Source organism: Cuculus canorus, chromosome 3 (genome assembly GCF_017976375.1).
Source record: "Cuculus canorus isolate bCucCan1 chromosome 3, bCucCan1.pri, whole genome shotgun sequence".
Classification (NCBI taxonomy): Eukaryota; Metazoa; Chordata; class Aves; order Cuculiformes; family Cuculidae; genus Cuculus; species Cuculus canorus.
This window is the reverse complement of record NC_071403.1, coordinates 18,639,768-18,655,919: the sequence shown is the minus strand read 5'-3', so window position 1 is coordinate 18,655,919 and position 16,152 is coordinate 18,639,768. Positions and strand designations below refer to the sequence as shown.

The following is a 16,152-nucleotide window of genomic DNA, read 5'->3' as shown; positions in this document are numbered from 1 at the left end:
GCTTAAGCCACAGAAGTAGCACTGTAGTGCTTCAGAGCATGGAGAAATTTGCAATTACTAGCTACAACTACACATGCTGTGTATACTTCTTTTTCTTTTCGGATCTAGTTACTGCTTTATCATGTATATCTTACACACAAACATATCTATATAAACATATGTGCACAAAGAAAACATGTCATTCATAAACACATCTGTATATAGTGACTTTCAAATTGATTACACATCAGAGCTAATGCAGAATATTAAACTTATCAACTGTAATTCATTCAAACACAATAGATATTTCTCTTCTGTAACTTTTAAAGCTCACTATAACAATAACCCATGGAGAGTTTAAGATCTTAGCTTTAAGTAATCCTAGAGGTATTTAAAAGACAGGTAGACGAGGTGCTTCGGGACATGGTTTAGTGGCAAATAGGAATGGTTGGACTCGATGGTCTAAGAGGTCTTTTCCAGTCTAGTGATTCTATGATTCTATGGTAAGTTTAGTCTATCCTCTCAGGGTTATCAGGGTTCTTGGATATCTAAGGTGTGAATTACTTTTTGAATGAACTGGAAAATGTTTTCAAGGCGTTCTTGCAAAGCTGTTCTTCACCTTGGAAGTTGTGTTTTCTCCTGGCTCATCACTGTATAAATGTGGTGAACGTAAAGCAATGCTACTTCAATATCCACCTTTCTCCCAGGATGAAAGAGGTGAAGATTTAAGGTCTAATTTTGTTCTTGTATCTTGTGTGGGCAAATGCATGTTTGGATAGCAATATTCACACAGAAATTAAATATTCATTTAATAATATGGTCAGTTTTACCTCATGTGTGAATCAGCATACAACAAATTTGAATAAACAAATCTGTGTTCATTTGGGAAGACATCCAGATAAATTAATTATTCAAGAAAAATAGCAAGCAATCAGAATATCCATGCAATGGTCTCACTAAAGTATTTTGTGCTACAACTCAGATTTACCTTGGAGACCAGATTTATGTTTCAAAACGCTTACAAAGATTCTTCCCTTTTTTTGTACAATGCCTTTATTGTTATGAAAAAATCTGTACTTGAATCTTAAAAAACCTGCCCCATAATCAACAAGCCAAAAAAAAAAATTAAAAAAATACCCCACAAAATTTGAAATCAATTGGTGGGCTTAAATAGCTTCTTGAAGGTACACATCAGATGCACAATCACACAGCTGTTTCTGCACAACAGCTTCCACAAAACAGCAATGACCCGGCATCCTGCCCAGCATCCTGCTTAATAATCTCAAAAAGCAACTTTGGGTTATACATACTAAGCTAGATATATATTATCTTCCAACACTAGCCTCCAACACATAATTTCAAAAATAATAGCAAAACTTAAAGGCAAAAGCAGAGGATGCAATGAGATGTAATGGGTGCGGGATTTTTATCCTTTTTCGGTTGGTTTAGGTTTTTGCTTGTTTATTTGTTTTCAACAAAGCATTGGTAGCTTCAACCCATGTGAACAAACACAGATTTCTGTGTTTTAAAGACTATCCCATCTACCACCTACTTTCAGCAGAAATTTGAAAGATTTTAACAACTCTGAACACAATAGCATGGATAGCTATTTAGAGGCCTCATAGGGAGAAAGAAAATTCCATTAGACAAGAATGATGAAGCCTACATTAATTTTACAGATAGAAAATGCTACTTTCCATTATCATCTTTGACATCTTAATTTTTCAGTGAAGTCCCTACACACTCATTGCAATATCAGTCATGAAGTTCTCTGCAACAAACACGCCTATTCACATGAAGTTAGAACAAAAAAAAAATAAATTTATGGTCAGGCAGTATAATTTCATTATTCAATGCCTTAGCCATCATAATGGAAATATGGAATTATTTTTTTGTCTGGAACAATGAATCTTGAGTGGGGTTTTATATAATATTATGCTCCTAATATCCTGTCTTTCTCCTAAAGAAAGGATCAATATCAAAGTGGAAGTTTCTGGTAGAAACTAATAATTCCCCCCATCCTACCCCAAAAAAAAATAGAGATACATAAAGCAGCAAAGGACATCTGACATCATTTTGTCTTCTTGTTTTGGAAAGCCTGCGTCTTCCCAGTCTTGGGAACACGCTATAGTATTTTAAAACACTAATGGAAAGAGACAAGACATACAGACGTAGTTCAAGCTTACTGTGTAAGCAAATTTCTGAATCTGTACTACCTTCTTTCTCCTGTTAGCATCCACACACTCATATGGGATGTTGCAAAAACTTTCTCTACTCAAAACAAAAGACAGCTGCATTTTTAAAATTCCTACCATTTATCCTGTTCTTCTTTCTCAGGCTTATGTCTTATTGCTGCTGCCTCTGGACCAAAGAAACAATCACTATGACTCCGGTCCATTTCTGAATTCACCAGGCCACTTTGTTTCTATGGTCGAATCATAAGAGGCTCTGACCACAGCCAGAAGCATAAGAAGGAACTCCGGAGTGACTGATTTTCTAGGAGAAGCTTCCAAACACTCCTCTTCTTCCAATTCAAGCTGATCTAACTGACAAAGGACAGCTAAACAGTTAAGAAGATGAACTGATGATGCCAGAGGGAATGTTCTTCAATGACAATAAAACATAGAACATCAAAATCTTTCCACATAACAAAATATTCCTGCTTTATATTGTAGAAACAATAAAAAAAAATCACTGAAAAGTGTCTCAAAACAAAAGAAGTTATCTGTCTCAATCATCCTTGTCACATATTGACACACATGTACCGTAAATTTGAGCCTAGATCACTAAACTGATGCTCTTAGAAATCTTAAGACAAAAATGCAGGTAATGTCTCTGAAAGTAGGGCAATTGGAATATCACATTGCAAATCGCAGTCTTTCAGAAACTACCAACATCATCTTGCAGCAACGCTGTGGTTATTGCCCTGCACATAAACCACATTAACCACTATTTCAGCACGTCTTTACTTTTTTCAATCACAAGGCTGATTTATGTTCACCAATTGATGCAGCAATTGCTTTACCAGTCAGTTCCACAAACACAAAAACCTCTCTACATTCTCAAAAGCCATCTGATACTGATGTGCAACCATTCATTCTGCTATGAAAGCAGGTATTTTATTAACACTACAGTTTGTATTTGGGACTTGTAAAACTTGTAAATACTAAAAAGAATCAAAAAAAGGACAATTTTAGAGACAATTTTTTGAGACAATTTCAAATTTCCTTCTCTTTTCTTTGTTTAACAGGATTCTAAGACTTAAGTTCATTTTCCAAACTACTTAATCTAAATGAAAGGTCAGACTTCCTTATTGCTAAATTTCAGTAAGCTCTCAAAACAGACTGAACTTAAGGAATGCAATATCATAGAATCATAGAATGGTTTGGGTTGGAAGGGGCTTTAACCCATCCAGTTTCAACCCCCCTGCCATGGGCAGGGACACGTCGCACCAGACCAGGCTGCTCAAGGCCCCATCCAACCTGATCTTGAACTCTTCCAGGGATGGCGCAGTCACGGCTTCCCTGGGCAACCTGTGCCAGTGCCTCATCACCCTCATCAGGAAGGATTTCTTCCTCATGTCTAGTCTACATCTTCCCTCCTCCAATTTATAGTCATTCCCCATAGTCCTGTCACTCCACGCCCTGGTAAAAAGTCCCTCCTCATCTTTCTTGTAGCTCCTTTGGGTCCTTGAAGGCTGCTATAAGGTCTCCCCAGAGCCCTCTCTCCTCCAGGCTGCACAACCCCAGTTCTTTCCACCTGTCCTCATAGCAGAGGTGCTCCAGCCCTCTAATCATTTTCATAGGCCTCCTCTGGACCCATTCCAACAGTTCCATGTCCTTCTTACATTGAGGATTCCAGAACTGGACATAATACTCCAGGTGAGGTCTCACAAGACTGAAGTAGAGGGGCAGAATCCCCTCCCTCGCCCTGCTGGCCACACTTCTTTTGATGCAGCCCAGGATATGTTTGGACTTCTGGGCTGTGAGCGCACACTGCCGGCTCGTGTAGAGCTTCTCATCAATAAGCACCCCCAAGGTCTTCTCTGCAGGGCTGCTCTCAATCACATCACCCCCCATCCTGTACTGAAACCACAGACTGACCCAGGTGTAGGACCTTGCACTTGGCCTTGCTGAACCTCATGAAGTTCACAAAGGCCCACTTGCCTAACTTGTCCAGGTCCCTCTGGATGACATCCGGTCGTTTGGGTACCTAACACCACACGACACTAAAACTAGCCGCACTTTTAAAAATACATCGCTAATGGGAATGCTGGGTCTTTTTTGAAAACAAAGTCAAATAAACAGATTCCCCAGTAAATATCTTACCTGTTTCTGAGTTATTCTGCTATTTTGAATAGCTTTGATGTCTACTTCCCAAATCTTTTCTTTCTAAATCTTTATTCTTTGGTTCTCTTCTCTAGGAAGAGGGAAAATTTACTTACAAAAATGGATGCACTATTAAAATGTGCTGATAAAATTTCCAAATTAAAATACAAAAATTTTGTCCTTCACTACATTTCAGTTCACATACAGAGTCAACTTATAAACTGGACTGATGGATTCAAGCACAGTTGGTATACAAAGATATACCTTCAGCATTTCTATGTCATAAGTGCTGAGTTCTATCTTATCAGTTGCTCACCCAATCTCCCTACCTATCTCCACAGGAAAATTTGTTTTCATCTACTATCTGTTCTCAGTCCAGTTTCTCTAGTCCAATAACTAATTTTTACAACCAATTCAAGCACTATCATCTTCAAACTATTATGTTCTTACAGATTACGCATAATGATAGCTGTTAAAACTTCTTTGAACCAAAAAATTCACTATGACTAAAACAAATGAAAAAAGTAATGCCAATCACACTTCCTTCCACATAAGATTAAGGTCTAAGGAGGCAGATTTTCCAGATTTTTAGAAATTAAGCAGCTCAGACAAGTGTTAACTTTGGGAAAATGTTGATGATTATGTTCTATTCTTTTGGGGAAAAAAAAACTGATCAGGAAACTTATTTTATTACGTAGAGTTACTGAAAAGAAAACAGTTTAACTTCTGTGAAATTTATATTGTAATTTGATAAAGTATAATGCCTCTTAGTTCTATTTCTTCTTTTATTTTTAATCCAAGACTGTATAAAGTTTCCAAAGTTAACTGAGCATGAATCAGAGTGTAAATGTTCATCTATCTTTGCAGCCAAATTTAAAGATCTTATTCAGTTTTCACAGTTTCTCTAAAAGCATAATTCCCAAGCATAGCTACAGAAAAAGTACAGTAAGGACTTTTGCTACAGTATTGTTTTAGCTATGACTATCAACATACATGAGCAAAGAGAAAAAAGTGTTGCTTTATTGGAAAACACAGCATATAAATCTTTACCTGCAGCTCTGTAAAGTATTTTAGGTTCAAAGAATATGCATGGATTTTTGTCCTCTATGCATGACAGCAGCAGTCCTTTGGCCTGAAGAGGACTCCTTGGAATAACAATCTGTAAAAATATTTTTTAAATAGCTTATTTAAACTGCAATTCTGCTACAGACTTCCTCAATTAATATAAAAAAATCACAAGCAATTATTTGCTTTAAATAAACCTATATACAAATAGAGTGATTTTTACAAAGTGAATTAACATCAGTGCTACGTTACTAACATACACTCTATATTTTGAATTTTATTTTGTTCATTCCTGATTCTTGAATAGTTCCCCTCTATACCATAATTCAAATAATAATGGAATCCACTCCAATAAGGTAGAACTAATGCATGAACAATAACATTTTGAAGTAGAAGAAACAGAAAATTTTTAAATGTTAGTTTAGTAAAATTTACATAGATGTATGACAAAAAAAATCAGCTGAGTGATCCCCAGTTGCTTGGGTAAAGATTCATCAAAGCAGGCTTGGAAGGTTTTCAGACTTAGTCCAGTAAGTTTTGAAAACTAAAAAAGGAAATAACTATATAAAGTTGACTTCCTTTACTTATGGTGGAAGCCTGAAATTTGTTCATTTTGGAAATGGACAAATACCAAAAAATACTCAGAATCATTATCAAGCAAAGAGAACACTAAGCAAGGCCTCCAGATGTAATCTGAAGGGAGGGAAAATGTATAATTGATTTGACAACAGAAGAGTTCATTTGAAATGAAAATAGAACCCAAGAGCTCAATTCCCTCAAATCAGAAGCACCAGCTAATTTACAACCAAGAGATCTCGAAGAGCGGGTACATGCAGCATGAAGTCTACTAGCAAACATTTTTATAGTTGTGAAGTGAGAAGTGGCACCCTCTGACTGAAGACATTAAATGTAGCACTTAAAAAAAAAAAGAACAAACAAACAAACATGTAATCAGACGTTAACTTACTGCCTCCAGGAATTTCCAAGGCTTCAAGGTATTTTTTCAGAGTAAGAACATTTAATATATAAAAGTAATAGAAAGTAATAGAAAGTAATAGAAAGTAATAGAAAATAATCAAAAGACAACCTAAATCTGCTATCACATGAAATTAACTTGAGAAATGATTTTGCTAAACAAGAGAGAAGCAGTCTATTAATATTTCAACAAAGCATTTGGTAACAGACACATGGCAAATTACCCAGCTGACAGATGTTACTACTGCAGCTCCTTAGCTTAATTCATTTTTAGGACAGACTTTATTCACCTTATCCATTTACAAAGTTAAGTCAGAACACGGTAATACAAATTATCCAAAAGCTGAAAATATATATCCTACAGCTACAGAGGATGCTACCAAAAAGACCTAGTTCACATTGAGGATCTGACTGACAAAAGTAAAAGGAAACTGAACAATACATACTGAAGTGCCACAAATTTAAGGAATACATTTTTGTTATAAATTTAGAACTCAGCAGTAGAAATTCAGATCTGAATTCATGATCTCCTCAAAGGATGACTAGGGCACTATGCAGCACAGCCCTAAAAGAAGCATAATATAGCCCAGTGCCATTACAAAAATCACTGCTAGAAAATCAGCTGGAAAATTTCATGCCATTATCAACTGTTTTGAAAGAAAATGAATGAAACAGATGCCAAAAGCACTTCATAAATTGTTAACGTCTCTTTGATAGTATGATTTGTTTAGTCCAACAGAACAAAGACTAAAGGAAAAACAATTGTTCTCTCAGTATATGAAAGTGAAGATGAACAATAGGCATTAAATACACAAGTTAGTCAGGAACATCTTTAGGGTGGAATGAAAAGAAAGGTTCTAGCTGCCATGGCAAATATTCTGGAGCGATCTTAGAATGGAATGAGGAGAGTCAATACAGTAATTTTGGAAGACAATCTGATCCATCAAGCCATACATCCTCACAACAGCAGACAAAAGATACAACTACCTAGATATGACCTCATCACCCCAACAAGCCTTAAGCACTAATGATTACAGTCCTCCCCTGAACAGCCCAAGTTGTGCAAACTCCCTTTTGCCTGGCAAACCCAACCTCACCTTGCACTTCAGAAAATCACAAAACAAAAACCTTAAGTCACGAGCCTGCCACAGAGGTTAATGAGGGAAATTTTGAAAACCATCCTCCCTGAAGATCAACCTTACCCTTCCCAGCCTGTAACACATAGCCCTTCCTCCTCTAATAAGCAGAAAATATGCATAGATATGGGACTTCTGCAAGTGCATCTGAACCACGAGTTCATCTGCATTTCTGGATTCATACGTTAAGGGCTAGGTTTCAGTTCATTTAAAAAAAGACCGGCAACATTGGAGATAAAGCCTTAAACATTATTAACTATATTGATGACCGGCTTTGCAAAAACTATTAAAGGAAAAGCATTGTTTACACAAAGATATAAAATTCAAAAGATAGAAGTATTTTAGACTCTCAGTGAAGCAAAAAATAGTATATTGTTCCTTCAGTTCCACAGAACTAAACGTGCCCTTTATCTCAACTGAAAGCTGTTAGTGGTAGCAACCGATTTGAGCATTCTACCCAAGCAAAAGTGAAAGAAAGAACTGAGATGAGAGAAAAGAAATTAAATTATCTGGTATGATTAAGTAAAATTTTGACTTACTAACTTTTTCAGAAGACTAAGCACAGTAGTACTAGGTTGTTATGAATTAGAGTTTTAATCACGAGAATGGGAGACTAAAACTCAGCACTTGGTTCTGTATATAAAGATTTGAGACTGACCAGCAATATTGGCATAGATTAGTTAGATGTGGCATCAATATCTTAACCATGTAAGCTATCTTGTGTTTCCACATCATAATAAACTGCTCTAGTTTTTAAACAAGTTCAAGAAAACATTTTATTCAACTGCCTGGCAAAAAGACTTTACAGATTGCTTTTGTCTATATGAGCGAATATTTTCAAGTTCAGAATAGGAACATCTCAAACACCCAAAGACAAAAATGCATTCGACTTCTCAAATACCATGAAATAAATGTGATTAATATAAGCGTAGGGGGAAGGGGGACGACCACTAAGTAAAGATAAACAAGTAGGACAAATGGCTACAGCCTCCCTGTAAATGAGTACTATCTGAAGTTTTAGAACACCAAAAACATACGTGGAAAACAGTTTTAACAGAGACACATGTTCACGTATATTCAGCATACAAATCTTAGCTTCAAAGGATGCCACCATCTCAATGAGAAAGCTTGCCTAAAATTGTCTTTCACTGAATCACAGAATAGTCGAGATAGGCAAGGACCTCCAGACATCATCTGGTCCAAACTCCCTGCTCAAGCAGAGACACCTAGAGCTGGCTGCCCAGGACCAGGTGCAGACAACTTCTGAATACCTCCAAGGATGGAAACTCCACAACCTTCAGGAGCAAACTGTGCCAAGTGCTTCCTTATGTTCTGATAGAACCTCTTGTTTTAGTTTGCACCCACTGCCTGTCACTGTCATTCATATAAATGAATTCAATAATGTACTTAAGAAGACAGATGCAGAAAGAAAAAGAAATAAACACACAAAATTACTATATAATACTGTTAGTTTTTAGTTTCCGCTATACTGGACACAGAAGGGAGATAAAATTTAGGGTTTAGTGCAAAAAGCACACAAATACAAAATGCTATGTCTACTAAAGACAACTTCAATAATGGCTATAAATTCTCAAATTCTCAACACAGCTTAACTTTTATAATTTGAAAACTTCTAGAAGAGTTTTTAATAAACATATTCAGGTTTTTTGTTTTAGATTTTGACTTCCATTCTTCTTCCCCTGCCTGTTATTGTTAACTCATTGTTAAATAGGTTCATTAAAAACAAACAAATAAAAATTAATCTTCATAAAATAAACATTACTGTACCTTTATTCCTGGACAGTGAGCAAAAAAAGCTTCTGGACTTTGAGAGTGATACAGTGCACCATGACCCACACAGCCCCAGGGCGCTCTGATGGTGAGGTTTCCACAATTAAACAGATCTCCAGAGCGGTAGCGATACTTTGCTGCTTCATTAACAATCTGGGAATATTTGTAAAAAAATATAACATTCAGTCCAATGCCTTTAGTTATATGTCATTAAGCCTCTACAATACATAAGATGTAACTACATCATGTGCACCGTGGGTGGGATTCAGAGGATCAAATTAGAAGCAAAGGAATCTTGTAAGTCAGTGGAAGGACAAATATTTCCCAAGGCAAACGAAGCAATAATTTAGTCTGCTAAAGTTAGACGCCTAGGCCTCAGGAGCAGCCATAAACCCAGTTGTTTCCCCATTCCCACCCTGTCAGTCAGTCCAGTTCAAATCCGTAGTTTGCCCTGTGTACACATGGCTGGCTGCAGCAGCACAGAGAAGCGAGAGATGATGTTGGAAAGAACAGCTGAGGAATTTAAGGCTGCTGAAGCCAACACAGCCGCAAAACCAAAAACAAAAACAAGCAAAGAAACATTTGCTTCAAACTACATCTTTAATTTCCATTACTTAATCAGTCTTCAAATTGGCCTTGCTACTTTCCTGTTTTCTTAAAGCATGCATAAATATTAGTAATGCAGCTGCGGATAGATTAGCAAAAATTACATATTCAAACTAAGTATTAATGCTAACAGAAGAGTAATTCAAACACTCACACGATTTTATTTTATTTCTTTCAAATGTATTAGTACCTGATCAAATGCTGGAAAAATGTAATCTGCAAACTGAATTTCTGCAATGGCTGTAGCACCTGCAACAGCAATTCCAATACCAAAGCCAACAATTCCTTGTTCACACAAGGGGGTGTTGAAAACTCTATCTTTACCTATTAAAAAAAAAAAAAAGAAGGAAACACAATTCATTTAACATACCGGCTCAAAGTGGAAAACTCAGCCCCAGAAATATTCACCTGCAATTAAGCATGGCTCTTTAGATGGGTTTTTATTTAGATGTAGCAACAACAAACATCCATTACAGGTAAAGATACTTTCACTTTAATCTGTAACAATTCAGAGGAAGACAAGGAGAAACAAAATGCAAGACAAGAACAGTTTCTGCAGCTTCACAATGTTGTTCTTAACACTTCAAGGAAAATATTTTGTTTTCATTTATGTAGACATAAGCAGGGAAAAACTCACGCTTATGTGGGAGAGGTAAAGAATACTTAAGAGCATTAAAAACTATCCATGGTCAAGGCTTCTCTGTGAAAGCACCTGTATGAAAGTATACTGCCTTTCCCCAACACTGCCTGCAAATAGTGCCCAGTCTTACCAGCCTTCTTTAGTAAGGTAAGGCTGCGCTTACTAGAGAATTTGGTTTGTCTCCAAGGCAAGAGAAAAAAAAAGCTGTTCCTGTTTGTTTGAAGCAATAGAGTGGAAATCAAATACTTTGGGGGTTGTGTTTTCCCTGTTGGAGTACAATGCGGTCATTTTAGTCCTGAAATATTTCATGCCACAGTAATTTCAGATTCCAAATATGCATCAGTCTAAGATGGTTGAAGACCAAAATTATTCAGTCCCTGAAGTTAGAAACAAGAAGGATGGGGAGGGAGATGAAACACCATTACAATATCCTCTATGAAACATACTTAGAATATTGGCCAACAATACTGTACTCCCGCAACAGATCAACAGAACCTACTTATGGTAATAAATCTTCCTTTTAGAGCCCTAGGAAACAGACAGTAGGCTCCTCTGGGAATGCATCATGCATGAATATGCCAAGATTTCAAATTGGATGTAAAAAAAGCTAGCACAGAAATAAATTAGATGAAAATTAAATAGCCAACAAGTAAATAACTAACAAATGAAAGATCAAACAAATCAATTAATAATTAGGAAAGTCCTGACTGTGAAGACTTCCAATTCCAACAGATGCAAGTTAATAAACTAGGAAAAAGGAAGCTAAAAGGTTTTAGAAATAGGACCATTACCCACAACTGTATTTATGGTATGCTAAAGAAAGGCATGGTTTACAAATCTTTCAAGTACACATTTTTCGTACCCATACATCACCCAGCACAGTATCGTCACTGCTTGTACTCTGTCCAAGTCCTCTATCTGGGTTTGAATTTCACCCTTCAAGGGTTACCTTGTTTTGTGTTGTTTTTTTTGGTCAGGAGGTGAGGGTAGGTGTATTCTTTTGGGGCGGATTTTTACATATATATACGTGTGTGTGTGTGTGTGTGTGTGTGTGTGTGTGTGTCTTCTACTATTTTCTTATAAATCAATGTTTGAAACAAAAATGCCTGTGACTTACATTACTTTTAAGATACCTGCACACTGGACTGCTTCATGTATAGAAACAAATTTTCAAGAAACTTTTTAAAATTCTTATGTCTTAGAAGTCTGGAAATAAAAATGTTATAGCAGTTAGCTCGTAATTAGAGCTGAATTCCAGATTAACAAATTCATTGCATAGCTTTTGAAAGAAAATGAGGCTTTGTGGTCTGCATGTCAAACACATCCAACATTGCCCTGATCAAGTCTGAACCACTTTTCAGATCAGAGAACATTTCACAGGTAGAAAAACCTGGTAGCTCTCATTTCCAAGGAAGAGGAACAAGCTGATTTCAGCAATTCCCAGATGTGGGTCATCTGTATTTTGTTTCATGTCTCCTAGAAGGAAAATAATACCTACAGGTACTGTGCTCAAAAGTTGTTTAGAATGAAAACAGCAGAGGAAGCCAGAATGGCAGTAACTTTGTAGCACTGCCATTTACTCTTGATTTGTGTTTATTCTACCAGTATGCTGCAGTAACGCTACTAGTCAGTGTATTTCTGTTCTTCCTCTACTAGTACTACCAATGTGTCTGGCAATGTCACTACCTAGAAACAGCCCAAATCCTGAAAGATTTTCATTTCAAGTAACAAATACAGAATGTTCTGGGAAACCTAGCACTGGGGAAGATTTATAGAACACATAAATTGTCTTTATTGTCCTCATAATTAAGTTGTACTTACTTCTGACAAATGTCTGTTGTGTCTGGGTTTTACTCCCAAGAATTTACAAAAATCAGTTCCAAAAGCTTGACACAGGAATTATGACTTCCCTTAAGAGCTGACAAAACAGCAAGATTTCAGTCACAGCACTACCATGCTTCTCCTATGCAGAACAAAAAACCTTTGGCTTTCATGGCTATTTAGTCCCATTTCTACTGAGCAAACAGATAAGTGAACTAATCCAAAAAGTGGAGAAGGAAAATAATGCCACATAAGGATGAAAGAACTTCTATAATTAAGGAGAATGTAAGATTCACAGTATACACACCTAGAAAGCGTGTATACTGTGTAAATTGTTCTCATTCCTGATGGCTGGCCGTAATCTCAGTTCCCAAGCTATACAACATCCTCTGGTGTGCTGTTCCTCCGCTGACAGGGATCATAGTCAAGGAAAGAGGAACGTAAACCACCTACGCTAACGTGTATTTGCCTCAGCCCTTACCAGCATCTGTGGAGGAAGGGAAGCCTTGCTTCAGATGCAATCACAGGAGCTGTCCCTGCACCCATATCCATTTGTAAACATGTAAACAGTTGGGTAACTTCTTCCCTTTTTATTTAATCCAGGGTGCCATGAATTGGACAACTTATTTCTCTCCTCTTTCACAGATTCATTTAAATTTTTAATTTAAAACAGATCATATTTCAATAAACTAAAAATGTATTAGCATTAACAAATCTATGGGCAGACCAATATATTTCACTTCATTTGCTTAAATGATAATTTGATATAGGATGTGACCAGCAAAGAAAACACCAGAAAAATAAGGCTACAGAAGAGACTATTGGGTAGAAATGAAATTCATAGCTTCGTTATGTGTAAACCAAAATATTAAATTGGCATTCTTCATGTCAGTTTCTACTCTATTTTAATACAGACTGATTTACCGAAATGCAGTTAAATCTTGTTTAAAACTCTACAACATAGCCTACATAGACTAACCTCTGAGCAGAACAAATAACTAGATCATTGACAAATGCCTAGAAGTCAGACCACACTAAGATTACCTAATCTCATTTTTTATTAACATTTTTCAGAGTACCTTGCAAGTGCCTTATACATTAGTTCTACAAATAATTCTACACCAACACAGAAAAATTAAAATTTATTTGAACAGTCCTGTAAAATGAGCTTTCAACTTATAAAAACTTCAAAATCAATTGTTTAATATCAATTTGTAATAGGTGAATGAATTTAAAAGCAGGTTAGATCCATCACACTAGCTTGCCCGTCTATGATTAAGCATATAAAAGACATCCTAACAAAACTACTGAAATACTGTTGAGGTATCAAATAAAAGGCAGTATGGTGCTATCAATGGAGTATGATGAAATAAATGAAGTGAGAATCAATATCAGCCAATGGGAAATACAACACAAGAGTTAACATGATCAGTTTGAAGCACCTAATTTGCACTTCAAGAATCAAAGGCCTAATCCTGAAGAGCTATGGCTTAAAACAGTGAAGAGAAAGCCAGGTAATTGTCACTAAATGAGCTTCATTACTCAGGAATGAGTTTGACTTTACATGTGCAACAATAATGCTGATCCCTTCCTAAAAGTAAAACCTAAAGCACTTTACTATTCATTAGAAGGGAAAACAAGCCATGGATAGAGTTTCAAGGGTTGGGTTGTTTGAAGTTTTTCATTAAAATCTAGCCTTTGAAGAGAAAAAGATACACGTTTCATTAGGATAAAACAAATTTATTCACTTCCCCAGACATTAAAATGTATATAACATGCTTTAACCTCCTATCTTTATTTTACAATATGAAAACCACTACTAAAATAAATATAAATTACTTAAACACTCAAAATTTAAAGGCATTAAGCCCATGTATGGTTATCTATTTTATTTCACCTTTATTTTTCACCTTTTTTCAAAATGTGAAACGGAAAGCATTTTTGATAAACAACCATTCATGTCATCCTTTGCAAACAATTCACTCAGCTGAAATCTGACTCAAGCAGACAAATAACCCAGAGATGCTTTGTTTTTCCATATTTCATTTCTGTGCCAATGAAGAAACATCTCCTAAAATGTACTCTTCTCTTATTACTTGCGTCAGCCACGCAGCTCAAAACAAGCTAATATAAACTCTGCGAGCTCACTTGTCACTCCAGGTGAAAGCAGCACCCCTACGTTATCTGAAACCAGGTGCGTCAGCCTCTGAAGAAAGACATTATGCTGGTGTCCATCTCAATTAACCTGCCCGGCTTTATAAACAACTCTAATTTCAGCTATCTGAACAGGTTGGTACCCTTTTCCAAGTAGTGCGGGAAGCAACATGGCAAACAGAGCAAGAAGAAGAAAGGCTGATTCTCTTCATCTTTCCATCCCCAAAACAAAGGAAGATAATTAGATGGCATGTTAGGCAAGTGAATAAATACATCAGAAGTGCTGCCTAATAAGGCAAATCAAAAAAAAAGATTAAATACATTAAAGTAAAAGCAGTATTTAAACCAAAAAAAAAAGCAATTTTTAAATAATTACTTCATCTTTCCCTGATTTATTTTCACTTAAATAAAAAAAAAGATTGACTGATCATGATTTTTGGAACAAAGAGTTAAGTACCCCAAACGTTCAAATTACCACTAACCCTCTGTCTAAGGGGCAACAGCTTTAAGGCAATCTTGCAGTCATCTTCTCATCCTTCAAGAATAAAAAGTTTCATAGCAACCTAACAGAACATGTTTACAGACATATGTAGTCGATTATTGTGCATTAATGTTTTGGCCTGCTTCATCTTTATTTTTTCCAAGTTGTCAGGAAAAAAATATTTCAGATTTCAATATCTGCAATGAAATGTGTTCCTGACTTAATTTAACTTCAGAAATCAGATATTCAAACACTATCAAATCTCCTATAACATTAACACACCAAGACTCCAAGTGAGTAATTTCACAGTACTCTAAATGCCTATGTTAGACAATTTGAGTGTTTTAAGGAATACAGCTGGTGATTTAGTCAAAGGAGGGTGTTTTGTTTTTAAAATACTTCTACATCAGTTGCATTTAAAAAAGCATCTTAAAAGAAGTCAGCACTGAGTAGTACTAACAATATACTTGGGTAGCAATTTATTTGTCCTCATGATCTCATTAACTCCCATTTAAAACATCCATTAGAAGTCATATACAAGAGTCCCACAAGCTAAATATATTCTGTCCTCAACTGTGACAACCATGGACACACATGGAGAAACAGAAGACCAGAAAGAAAAGGAAGTTCCGGCAGATTAGCTTCTTTGCCACTCACTGCAGACTTCACATAGAAAATTCAAATCAAAATGACTGCTTTCAAATCAGCCCTGACTTTAAAGGCCTGCTCTAATACTAGAATAACTAGGATTTTTCGTAGATTTACATCTATGCAAGTCTACTGATTCTATTCCTTAACATATTTAACACAATCTATCCAGCACTCAGACTTTCTTAGCCCTATAATCTCTCTTTTAAGCATTTTAATGGTGACACTTCTTACCCCCCATTTCTCTGATACTATGTGAAAGGGTAGGAATCACAGCAAGTAATTTAGTAAATTCATACTTGGCTCTTTTTGTTCTACTTGAACATGAAACAGTTCTAGTAATTTCTTATTAATCTCAATCAAATTGTTCTACCACTTCTTCTACAGATATCCTAGTCACAGTTCTTCAACTTTAAAAAAGCATACACAATGGGTACTGTTCCTCTATATCGAACACCGGTAAAACCACATTAGCTTTCAATCTGAACAGGCAAACTTCAAATCTATTTGTCCAAAGCAGGCCTTTGG

General features: G+C 36.1%; 1 protein-coding gene across 1 annotated transcript in view; it reads right to left on the bottom strand.

Annotated features, from left to right (window-relative positions):
* The window catches only part of BCKDHB (branched chain keto acid dehydrogenase E1 subunit beta), a 125,756-nt gene that overhangs the window by 90,114 nt on the left and 19,490 nt on the right, over nt 1–16,152 (bottom strand). The window contains exons 4-6 of the mRNA XM_009564769.2: nt 10,071–10,204; nt 9,272–9,427; nt 5,358–5,466 (exon numbers count right to left, since the gene is read on the bottom strand). Of these exons, the coding sequence (XP_009563064.2) occupies nt 5,358–5,466; nt 9,272–9,427; nt 10,071–10,204 (399 nt within the window). The remainder of the gene's footprint in view (nt 1–5,357; nt 5,467–9,271; nt 9,428–10,070; nt 10,205–16,152) is intronic.